Genomic DNA, 12,696 nt, shown 5'->3' on the forward strand with positions numbered 1-12,696 from the left:
CAAATCCTGCTCATTAGTTTCAGAAGGGTTGAATTCACTAACCGATGTACGACCGATGGACAGTTGGGTCAGTTTCTCTCAACCAAAATGGGTAGATATACTCATAAAACTGCAATTGAAACATAATAAATGAACTATGTATCATGTCCGACCCAATCCAGTTTTTTTTTAGTGATACACGTCATTAAAAGAATATTAGCGGTTTGTTTTTAACTCATTAGAAGGGTTCATGGAAGCAACATATCGTATATTATTCTGTCAAAATCTATTGAGAATTTTGGTGAAATTTTCAAGGGTGTCTTGCAATAGGTTTTTTTTAACTTGCCCGAGAAAGTTATGTTAGCGATCTTGGGTTATAAACTTTTAAAACCCATTAAGAAATGTTGGGATGAAAAGGCGTACAAAACAAACTTTGAAGAAATTTCGATTTCAAAGGGAGATTCTTTATTTCAAATTTGTCCGGGAGATTCGTGAAAGCAATTCTAAGTATTTATTTATCGAGATGCATTTAGAAATGTAGACATGAAAACAATTCAAAAAATGTACTGATCAGACGCAGACTCCTAGCACTACTAAGTCCTGGCGTTACGGCGAGGAACAACTGATCAACTACTTTCTTCTGAGGTAAAAGTACTCAAGGTCATTGTTGCTAAAGGTAACTAGAGAGCTGATGATCCAATTACCCTCCAAAGAAATGGAAACCGTATTTTCCTGAAAAGTAAGATCATAACTGATGGAGACTGGGGTAGACATTCATCATGTCCTTGTTGATGTGCAAGCACGATGTCAAAAGTCACAGAAGTGAATAATACCCTTCCTAACATCTAGAGGTAACAAAAAACAGCAAAACAATACCAAAGTCAGGATTTCAAGAATAATGTACTTTTATATTTCTCCTGTATGGTGCCAAATCCTGGAAAGTATTAAACGCTTTCACAATATAGGTGGATGTTCTAAAGACCTGATGTCTGCAGAACTGTTAGAAGAGACATCGGTAGATGGTCTTAGTTTAAACATATTTATTCAGTCAAATACATTTATGTTTGAATTTTTACACAGTACAATAATACACACTGGATCAGGAAACAAGCAATGCTTATATTAATCCATCTTCTTATAAAGTATGACAATTATAATATTTTATAACATAGTTTGATGCTCTGTGTACGAATTTACTAAAACGATGAATTGCTAGAAGCTAATAGATAGTGTTGAGGTAGTATGGAATACAGAGGATAGAATTTAACAGTATGAAATGAACAAAAAATGTAGAAAAAGAAAAAAAAATTATGGAGACAAAACAAAACTTTAATAAAGAAATTAAATTCAATATTAATCACGTAAATAATATTAAATATTTGTTTAAACAATCTATGAAGTTGAAGTGCATATCAAGTGAACCGTTTGCTGTCATTGATATACTTGTGGACTTGTACGAATAAAAGTTTGTTTTGGTCATCTGAAAGATCAGCAGAGCCGAATAGTAGAGTGCGTTCGTCGAAAGTAATCTGGAAGGGAAGAGACGAAAACGTGTCGAGTCTAAGCTGGGTATAACGATTGCATCTGAGTAAATAATGGGAAGTGGATTCAATATTTCCACAATTAGGTGAATCGACCAGGTTGCGAACGAATAGGTGTTCATGGAGCGAGGAGCAATTCATACGTAGGCGAGCATGTAGAACCTCTCCTTTGCGGCCACCGGCGTAAAAATATGTCGGACGTTTTTTCATGTTCTTAATAACAAGTTTAAAAAAAAAAACATAAGGAGACTCGATGTTACGGATATCAGAAGGAAAATTAGTAGAAGGTGAAAAATAATCGGCGAAGAACTGAGTTCTTACTCAAGGTTCGGATATAAGATGAGCCTGACGAGTATTATGATGCACCCTTTTCTTACCCAAATGGGTCAAAAAGCCAAGATTTTCGTAACTCAATTGTTCGAGCGTCTAAGGCTTCCGAGGACAGCATGTGTGAAGGAAATAAATACATATAGGGCATCATTTAAGGCTTATATAGATAAGGCAGGTTTATGTTATTAATTAAGAGCTAACTGTCTCTACGAGGTTATTTATAGTAAGCATATGCTTAGAATTTGATTGGTTGTTATTTTAGCATTACGTCATTGATAGTTGGGTATGGCTGCAAGTTACTCAGTTCACAACAAATTTTTCCAAACGTTTCGATTCGATACATAACTAACGATATTTCAACCTTTGTGTATGTAACAAATCAGTTGTTGACGTTTGTAATTATAACACTGATGATGGATTGTATGTACAGATTAAGATATCCGTTTTAGAGTTATCACAATGGCGGACAAACGCGCACCTCGATCTAGACTGAACAAGCAAAGATCTTCCCCTTGGGATACCTCGAATCCAAACAATTGGACAACAGCTAAATTACAACAAGAACTAGAAAAAATTTATGTTTTCGTACCACTCTCGATCGGCAAAGCTAATCTGAAAAAGATTTACGAGGAAAATATAGCCCGTAGAAACATTTCAACAAATAGTATAATTAGTACAAACGTTCAAGTGTGTACAGAAATTAATGATGACAATTCGCCGAAAAGGAAGCGAGTGAGGTTGATACTACTGATATTCCTTCTGACAGTTCGGTAAATTTATCAACTTAAGCGTTGGATAATAGCAGTTATGCGGTCCAAAGAAGCTCGCGTAGGGATCTGAATGCGCCCATGAACAACAATATTGTGACTGGTATGTTAAACTCTATGCAGACGATGCAACAAACTATGCTAGGTCTTCAGCAGACAGTGATGAAATTAATTCATAATGATAAGAACTCTCAAATCAGTGGAGATCAGAACAATTTGTCCACGGCGTTGGCAGCTTTTAGGAATGGAAATTCCACTGAAACGACAAACAGTCAGCAGCCTTTCACATATGGTGGGTATCGCTTTCCAAACTCTGAATTTGGAGTCCCATCTGAATGTATTCCCCACTTAGATGTGGTGCCTGAAATCCTTAAAAAGCGTATTTGGGAAGGCAAAGACATTAATCTTGCAAGTTTGTTAATCCCCCGTATTGAACATGATAAAACTTATGTACAGGAACAGGGGTCAATCACACTCAATATGTCAGGTCATGAGAATACAAGATTACATAAAGTGCTTACAATTAGTGAGTTTATCACCGCCTTTGGCAAATTTAAAAGGGTATTGTGCATCAAATTTCAACAAAGGCGCATAGAATTAGACAGGTATGAAGCCAACATAATTGATATTTTCAATGTGTATGGTCCAAAATTTTATGATTACCATTGTCAGTTTTCCGCCCGCGCAGCGGCAGCTTTGAAAGATTTTAACATCAAGGTAGATTGGTCCATCAAGGACACATCACTATTGAGTATGGTCACAGGCAATGCAAGGGTTAACACATGCTCTTATTGTTCATCTACTATGCATCTTACATCTTTCTGTCCTCAGCTAGGGACACAAAATCCAACTAATTTCCCTCCTAAATTAAAGGCAAATGTGAGTGTGAAGGATAGTGACCGTTATGGCCGGAAAAGGATAATGTTTAACGATCAAGAAATTTGTAACAATTTCAATGACAATAAATGTAACAGGCAACAGTGTTCAGATTCACATTTATGTTCTGTGTGCTCCTCTTACAATCACGGTTCTTCTTCTTGTACCTTGAGAAAATCACAAAAACAAAACCATACAGAATTTGCCACCACCAGCAAGTGACTAGCTACATGTACTTCACATACCAAAGTTGATACCCCTGTTCATGTTAGTGTTTTGCAACAGGAACTGCTAAACCATCCAGATAGGGACTTTGTTAACTACTTATGTAATGGCCTTGTTTATGGCTTTGACACCTTAATATCGGATGTAGATGTACCTAGTAAAGAGTGTAAAACGTTCAGCAATTACACAACCAGAAATAGTAGATAAACTCATTGAAAGTGAAGTAAACAAAGGTTTTTTACAAGGTCCATTTGTTACTTTGCCTTTTGCAAAATACAGAGTAAGTCCTATTGGTGTGGCTAAAGGGAAATATTCAGGGAAACATAGACTTATAGTAGACTTATCTTCTCCTCATGAGGATGACACACATCAGAGTGTAAATGACATGATTGATAAGGAACAATGCTCTTTGTCTTATGTTCGTATAGATGATGCTATTAAAATAATACAAAACTTAAGTAGGAATACATCAATGTGTAAAACGGATATTTCTGATGCGTTTAAACTTATGCCGATTGTTCCTTCTCAGTGGCATATGTTTTGTCTTAAATGGAGAGATAGTTATTATTACTATACTAAACTTGCCTTTGGCTGTCGCTCATCACCAAAAGTTTTTGACATGCTTTCACAAGAAAATTGTTGGATAGCTGAGAACAACTATGATATTCAGTTTATTTTACATCTTCTTGATGATTTTATTACTTTTGAGCATCCTAATAAATGTAGTCAAAGAAACATGGACCTTTTGTATACAATATTTGGTAGACTTAATGTTCCTATGGCTAAGCATAAGACAACTGGCCCAGATACTGTTATGGAATATTTAGGCATTATCTTGGATTCTAGTTTAATGCAGGCTAGGCTACCACGTGAGAAACTACTACGTATTACTGCCTTTTTAACAGAAATTTCGTCCTAGAAATCCTGCACAAAACGGGAACTCTTACAACTGCTTGGTCATCTTAATTTTGCGTCCCGTGTTGTATTCCTGGAAGAGCTTTTGTGTCACATTTAATTAAATTGTCAACTACTGTTCGAGGTTTACATCATTATGTTAAGATAAATAAAGAGTGCCGAGAAGACATTAGAATGTGGCGTTATTTTTTTATGTAATTGTGTCAGCATGTTTTACAATGTGGAAAGTATTTCATCTGATGAATTGTGTCTATATACAGATGCTTCAGGAACTATAGGTTTTTGAGGATATTACAAAGAGTTGTGGTTTTCTGAAGCATGGCCATCAATGTTTCTAGATGTATTAGCGGAGGACAGTACTTTCTCAATAGCTTTCAAGGAACTGTACCCCATAGTAGTGGCTGTCATCTTGTGGGGGCATTTGTGGCAAACACAAAAAATAGTGTTTATGTGTGATAATGAGGCTACAGTAGCTATCCTAAAGAAAGGCAGATCAAAATCACAACATATTATGCCCTTAATGAGACGACTCACTTTAGTTGCCGCTCAACTTTACTTTCATGTCTAAACATGTGCCAGGTAAATACAATTCAATAGCAGATGCTTTGTCTCGTTTGCAGATGTACAGATTCCCCTACTTGCGCCAGAGGCTCAGAGCCTATCATGCACAGTGCCTCCACCTCAACATGTGCTTTGGAACTCTACAATGTAGTGGATCAATTGTGGTATAAATCTATCTCAAGTGAAACTAGACAAGTGTATCAAGCTGGCTTTAAGACTTATGTGAATGTTTTGCTATTAACGGGGATTGTAGCTTTTATAGTACCAGAGTATTCTAATATAAAAGTTGATGAAGAAACCTTACTACTTTTCGTAGCTTATTGTACTAGTAAACTACTGATAAGTTATAGCACTATAAAGTCTTATTTATGTGGCATTGGGTTTAAGTGTTTAGAGTTAAATATTGGTTATCCTAATGTTCTTGAACTCAGACGCCTTAAGACAATTATCAATGGTGTCAAACGGACTCAATCAATTACTTCTAAGCCTAGATATCCTATCACTTTTCATATTTTAGAAAAATTTGTCTATGGCTGCGTCAAGGAAATAGCTATGAAAATTTATTACTTGAAGCCATGTGTACAATAGCATATTTTTGGGTTTTTAAGATGTGGCGAGTTTACAGTAGATAGTGCTGAGAATTTTGATCCAGCATTTCATTTATGTGTTTCAGATTTGATAATTATGACTAATTGTGTACATCTTAAACTCAAAATTTCCAAAACAGATCCTTTTAGACAAGGTGTGACAATAAAATTGTTCGAGACAGGCAAGGATATATGTCCTCATAAAATATGTTGTATGTATATGAAGAAAAGGCTACAAAATAATCCATCTCTAGACACTCCATTGTTTGTAAATATATATGGAAATGCTATTTCAAGATCTTACTTTTTAAATATGTTTAAACATACCATGGACATTATAGGCTATGATTCTACATGTTATAATGGTCATTCTTTCCGCATTGGGGCCGCATCAACTGCAGGCAGGGTCTGTGTTGAGGACCATCTAATTAAGCTTTTGGGTCGATGGTCCTCAGATACTTATTGTAGATATATCAAAACTTAAGACTCGGTGATCAAAAATGCACAAAAAGCTTTAGCTACTTATAATCCTCATGATTGAGTTTATTTACTGCATCATATATGCACAAGTGTGTAACAACATCTTCATTTTTTAAGTATGAATTAAGTATTCACTGGGTTAATTTTAAGTTAGTACTATTTAAGTTGTACCTATAGTTAGTTTTATCTGGATCACCCTTATATTTAATTTTGGGGCACTCAGATTGCATAATTACAACAATGTATACGATCTGATTTTTGGCCGTTTTAATTAATTTTTAGAGTAAGGGATTACCTAATTAATTAATCCCCAAAATTGTTCATGCTTCATTTAATTTTAGTGTAAAATTACATGCTTTAGGGTTCATACTACATGTAATTTAGGCATTATCTGGAGGTTATGCTCTTTCTACTATGGTCTTGTACGACACACCTGCTTGTCTTCCGGCTCTTGTAGTTCCAGTTACACCGAGTAGCATTTGGCCACGTTTCCGGCTCTTGTCGCTAACTACACCAAGTTGACAAGTAATCAATCAGTTAGAGCATCATTTCAAGCTACATTACTAACAATGTTTTTCCGGCTCTTGTAACCTATGCTGCACCGATACATCTATTCATCGGATCTTGTAGCATGTTCAGCTGTTACACCGAGTTAAGCATTGTTAGTAAGACTTTCAATACTGAGTCTGCCCCAAAGCCAAACTTGAGTATAAAAATTAATGTTTTGTAATGGTAAGATTACAAAAAGATTATTATTTTTGTGTAACGATATTGTTAAACTTTGTATATATGTTTTGTTTTGAACTAGTAATAGACTTATTAACCTTTAAATTTAGTTGGGTTTTATTTATTTTGACACGAGGTAATGAATACATGTATATGATAACAGATTTCCTACAGATCACCTTTTCACTTCAAAAGGCATAGGCCGATAATACAGATCAGACTATTCATATGAACAACACAACAACTAAAATACTATAAGGCGGTGATATTCTTAAAGTCATGGCCTAACTGAGGTAGGGGGAAACAATGCAGTCAAGCTATTCGCAGAGGGCCTGCAAGTATTTTTGCAGCTATTCATTTAGTTCATTACGAGTCGTCATATAGAGGGTCGAGGTAATTAGGTCGAGGAATGTGGATGTAGGACAGGGCTACACAATTCACCGGAACAAATGCATTAAACTAACTAGGATGATACTTCAGTCTAAGTCACAAGTCATACATTGTACATGTAGGTGTCCTGTAGTTATCAGGAGAACTCCCTTCCCTTTTCATATCATAGATGGCACGTTAATAACTTAAGGTTACATCTAATTCTGATTTTAACGACATAAAATGTAGCCTAATGTCTCAGCTAGACAATGGTACCAAGAAAGTTGCGGTAACACGTAAGATTTGGTAGAAAAATGAAAATAATGTACCCCCATCCCACCGGAAAACCGCTTAAATTGATATATTTTTCGATGTAAAAACCCCTGGAGTATCTATGCTTCAGTAAATAATGGCTTATTTTGGTATTTTCTGTTTAGTATAATCACAATTAATACTTCTGGGGTTCTTTTGGTGACTTTTGGCGATTTTTGTAGTCAGATTTTGTCAAAAAAATGACCAAAAAAAATCGGATTTTTTCATAAAAAGTCGCATTAATATGACTCTACAAGTAACAGATCAACTAAAACGTCTCAGAGTTGGTATCATTCGATAGATAATTTAAATTTCTACATGATTAAACCACGAAAAAGTTATTTTCAAATAATGTGAAAATATTATCAATCTTTCGCCTAAATGACATGGAATACTTTAAATTATGCATTGCCTTGGCTCATTAGTAAGCTATAATGCTAAAATGAAAAAAAATTGAAGTAGGGTATTTGAAAAAATTGTACATTACATATGAAATGAAAGTTTGTTTTGTTTGTTTGTTGGGGTTTAACGTCCGAGCAGCAATATTTCAGCTATATTCAGACGATGAAATGAAAGAAAATATGAAATTCCGAAAAAACAAATCCCCTTTTTAAGAAACACTCGTTATTGTCACATTGAAACTGAATAAAATACGCACCTGTAATTAGCAGATATGTTCTGTACACCAATAATCGAAACACAAGTACCCAATGTCTTTTTTTACGTCGATTGAATGCTAAATTAACATTTGGGTTCATGTTGAAGTATTTTTTACATGGGTGGGGAGGGGGCAACTTTTCAACTACATGTGATTAGACTTGGAAAAGTTGAAATATTTAAACCTTGGAGTCATTAGAAAGCTACTACGCTATACAGGGGCGTAGCTGCCTATACGCAAATACGCAGTTGCGTACTTTCGGAAAAAGTAACAAAAATAAAAACACACATTTTAAAGATGAAATAAAGGTTTTATGCAATGACAAATCCTTTTCAATACATAATGATACTCCAACATACACCATAAAGTAATTCGCGATATCAAAACCATCAATTCCGGAAACTTTGTACTTTTCCGTCTACATACGTTTACGTTTTACTCTCTGAAAGTTTGTTTTGCTCGAACTCGAAGTTCTAAATGGCTTCTTCATCAAAATCAATAACTGAATATTCAGAAAGTTTTTCGCCACCTTATCCAGATATATTAAAGCCTGAATCTCGTTCAGTGACTTCAACGAGCGATGACGACAAATACATTGTGTTAACTGTGAAATGGGAAAACGTTGACAGATACAATTTTCCAGCTAGGTAACGTATGATATTCATAATATTCCGAAATTTCATCTTAAGTAAAGGAACTGTTATAAATAATGTGACTTTCGTCAATAAAAGCCCTTCCTTGGCTCCTATCAGTGGGATCCTTATTCAGTTTCTATAGTAGTCCGTCCCGTCCGTCTGGATTCACTGGATCAACTTGAGCTGCATAAATTTATTCAGAAGATGCAGATATATATATTTGAAGCTTCCATGTTTATTTTGGAACTTAAATGAACGTTTTTGTTTGTTATTTTTCACTCAAATGTAGAACACAAAGAATTAATTATTTTGCCGAAAATATTTGGTTGAATACTTCGGAAAGGTATTAGGTGACTGATGTTTGCGTTATAATTCGCGATATAGGACCCTGCTTTCTCTAGGAGCATCTGACCACATTAACGAATTAATAAGGAGTTCTAGTAGTTTTTGCGTGTTTCCGAAGTTTTCAGCATTTCTCTTTTTACCATGTTTATTTTAATGTTCTTCTTTTCTGCATTTTGTACTCTGATTTTGTTTATTGATCAATAAAAACAGAACACAAAATCCTGTTATTTTTTTTTCTTCCTATTTCATTTTTATGATATGCAATTTCCTTTGACCAAATGTGATGAAGGTTTCAAACGTCTTTTTTAAAATTTTTCTACCAACAAAATAATTTTCGGCTCACAGCTTCATTTTACTAAGTTTTATGTGATTATTTAATATAGACTAGAAAATGCAATAGCTGGGCCTCCATCCATTAATAACAGTACATAAAAATTCTATAATCTAGCATATCATTGCTTTATTGCATTAACTATACATGTACATTACTAGTTATATATATAACTAGTTATAAGTTAACGCAACTAATTCTGCTTTATTAAGCAACTTTGCGTTATAATACAAAAAAAAATGTGTGACACCAATACGGCTAACGCTTCAGTAGAGTACTGTTTAGATCATTGATGTTTACTCGATAGTAAATAGATATCATCTAGTTTTAATTTTGCCAAAATAAACAAATGATCTTTTTGATGAATTTTTTCATTAAAATGGGATTAAACCGGTCCAGAAACAACTGAAAAAAATAGCTTTCCAAAAATGTTCGTTCGGTTGCCCGTCTTAAATTCTGTACAGTATAGGAGATCACCAATAAGGAAACCACCAGTGGCGGAGGATACAATGTATAACGTTTGTATGCCCCGTCTTTAGGCGACGGGGCATTAAGTGTTACCCTTGTCTTTCCGTCCGTGGTACGTCCGTCCCTACGTACGTCCGCTAATGATTTCTGTCGAAGATTCCTCTGAGCTTGTGTATGAAGGAATGATTTGATATTTGGTCTGAATCATTGCCGTGGTCCGTCACACATCTAAGTCCTGTTTACCGATTGCCTGACTGATATTTTATGGGCAATTTACTACAAAAGTTTCGTCAAAGATTTCTCGCTTTGTGTATGAAGGAATGATTTGATATTTAGTCTGAAGCATTGTTATGGTCAGTTGTACCGTGCTTCCCTATTCCCGGTCTGTCACTTTAAGTCTTAACTACTTCCTGTTTGCTGATCCGAATATATGTATTATACATCAACTTTGTTGAAACTATGGGACTATAAAGATCATGTGTGTCAAATTTGTGGACTGCACGGGTGGGGTGGAGCACGTTCACCAAGGTTCTTCAGTATGTGTGTACCGAGAAAGAGTTGTGGGAGTGGAGATTTTTAATACAGCCACATATCTGTACATGTCGGTACCCATCCTAAAATAGATGAGATAATGTAACTGTTGTAACCTTTCCTTAAAAGTTTCCTTCTTGATATTTGTTGAAGGATTATGTTATCCTTTCTATGCAAATTAAGTCGCTAGAATCCACATCTTTCGTGTGTCTTAATGTTTTGTTTGAATGATGCAAATAGTCACATCTTTGCTTTTTGTCTTTTGTCCTCACCGCAACGCGAGTCAAAAGAGGACCTTAGTATTATGCTCTCTGTCCGGTCTTCTGTCCGTCTGTCACATTTAAATTATTTTTTTTGTGGATGCAACTCCTCGGAAACCGTTATATGATTTTCTAAAATTTTCTACAGCTATAGTTATTTGCCACAATAATTTAAATGTGGTTGATTGTATCCTTTTTATGCCCCGATCACATAAGTGAATTTACCCTTGTCCGTCCGTCCCGATTTTTGTTAAGTGTTTTTGTTTAGGTCCATTTCTCAGCTAGCTACTATACATGGTAGGGCAATGATACTTGGTCAGTAGATGCATCTCAGTTAGTACAGCATGACCACTATTAATTAGGTCAATTTGGCCTACATTTTCCGCTTGAACGACTCTATTCAGCATTTTAACTCAACTTTAAATTTAGGTTCATTTGAATAACGATCGTGGCATCTCGTGTCTCATATACACGTTTACTAGTATCCAAATTTACGAGAGTTGCACCCATTTCCACTTTTAAGCGACGACCGGGGACACTGGCTACAACACGCGTAGCATACTTGTAAACGTTGTGCTAGAACAGTAAACATACTATTTTGTTCCCTTGTAGAAAACTGTCAGGCAGTAGAATATAAATGGTTGCGTTACTCGGAGTCTGAGGACAGCATTTACTGTGCACCGTGCCGTTTTGTTTTTTGTTTTTGGATTGAAGGATACTAAGGAGAAAACGTTGGGCGTAAAACCAGTTACAGACTGTAGTAATGCTGGAAAATTTACTAGGGCTCACAATGCTACAGATTCTCATAATGATTGTTTGAAATCTGCTGATAATTTTATTAGCATAATGGAAGGAAAGTCCAAAAATCCAGCCAATACGACAAGCAAGTCACAAGAAACAGAAACATTTTGGGCATTATCATTGAGACTATTGTTCTTTAAGGCAATCAGAACGTTGCATTACGGGGTAGCGAGGAAGACAAAAGTAACTTCATTGTCCTTTTGAAATACCAAAGCCGTGATAACGAACTCTTAAGGGAACATCTCGATTCAGCTTCAAAATCTAAATCATTTAACAAAACGACGTATCTTTCGGCCGAAATTCAAAACGAAATTAATATATGCGATATATAGCGCTTGTAATAATGCCACTTGTTTCGCCTTCATCGCAGACGAAGCAACCGATGTTGCAACCATTGAACAGATGGCACTTTGTCTAAGGTTTTATAACGAGGTCAAAGAATGCACCCGAGAGGAATTTATTGGGTTTGCTGAATGCAAATCCACGACCGGTGAAGCACTCACAGATTCGTTTTTAGATAACCTTCGCACGAAATGCGTTATTATAGACAAAATGCGGGGACATGGATATGACGGTGCTGCCAACATGTCGGGCAAATATCGCAGAGTGCAGGCGAGAACTCGAGAGGTGGTACCAGGTGCGGTGTACACCCACTGTAAGGCGCATAACCTTAATTTGTCTATTCTACATGCATGTAAGGAGCCCATAGTAAGAAACCTTATGAATACTCTACAAGAAATTGCATTCCATGTTCGATTATTCAGGTAAAAAACTTGGAATATTTAAGGAACAGCTTTCAGATGATGACGCAGCTCGAGCGAATATGGAAGGTCGTCAAAAACAAAACTCTGTGTGAAACGCGATGGGCTTCACAATCGGATGCTTTGTATATGTTCAAGGCAGCTTATTCGACCGTCCATTCTGCTCTAGAAGAGCTCTCGACAGAACACAATGATGCAAAAGCCGGTCCATACAAAACAGCTATTAAACAATTTAGTT

General features: G+C 35.8%; 1 protein-coding gene and 1 pseudogene across 1 annotated transcript; both read left to right on the top strand.

Moving 5' to 3' along the window:
- The first annotated feature begins 3,866 nt into the window (after positions 1–3,866).
- On the top strand, positions 3,867–4,637 carry LOC148624128 (uncharacterized). Its single transcript, XM_088571006.1, has one exon. The coding sequence runs from the start codon at positions 3,867–3,869 to the stop codon at positions 4,635–4,637; it is 771 nt and encodes a 256-aa protein (XP_088427132.1).
- A 596-nt stretch (positions 4,638–5,233) lies between these two features.
- LOC148624129 (uncharacterized) lies at positions 5,234–7,092 on the top strand (annotated as a pseudogene).
- The last annotated feature ends 5,604 nt before the right edge of the window (positions 7,093–12,696 follow it).

Source organism: Perna viridis, chromosome 2 (genome assembly GCF_037379345.1).
Source record: "Perna viridis isolate PV_CMFRI_1.1 ecotype Kerala chromosome 2, ASM3737934v1, whole genome shotgun sequence".
Taxonomy (NCBI): Eukaryota; Metazoa; Mollusca; class Bivalvia; order Mytilida; family Mytilidae; genus Perna; species Perna viridis.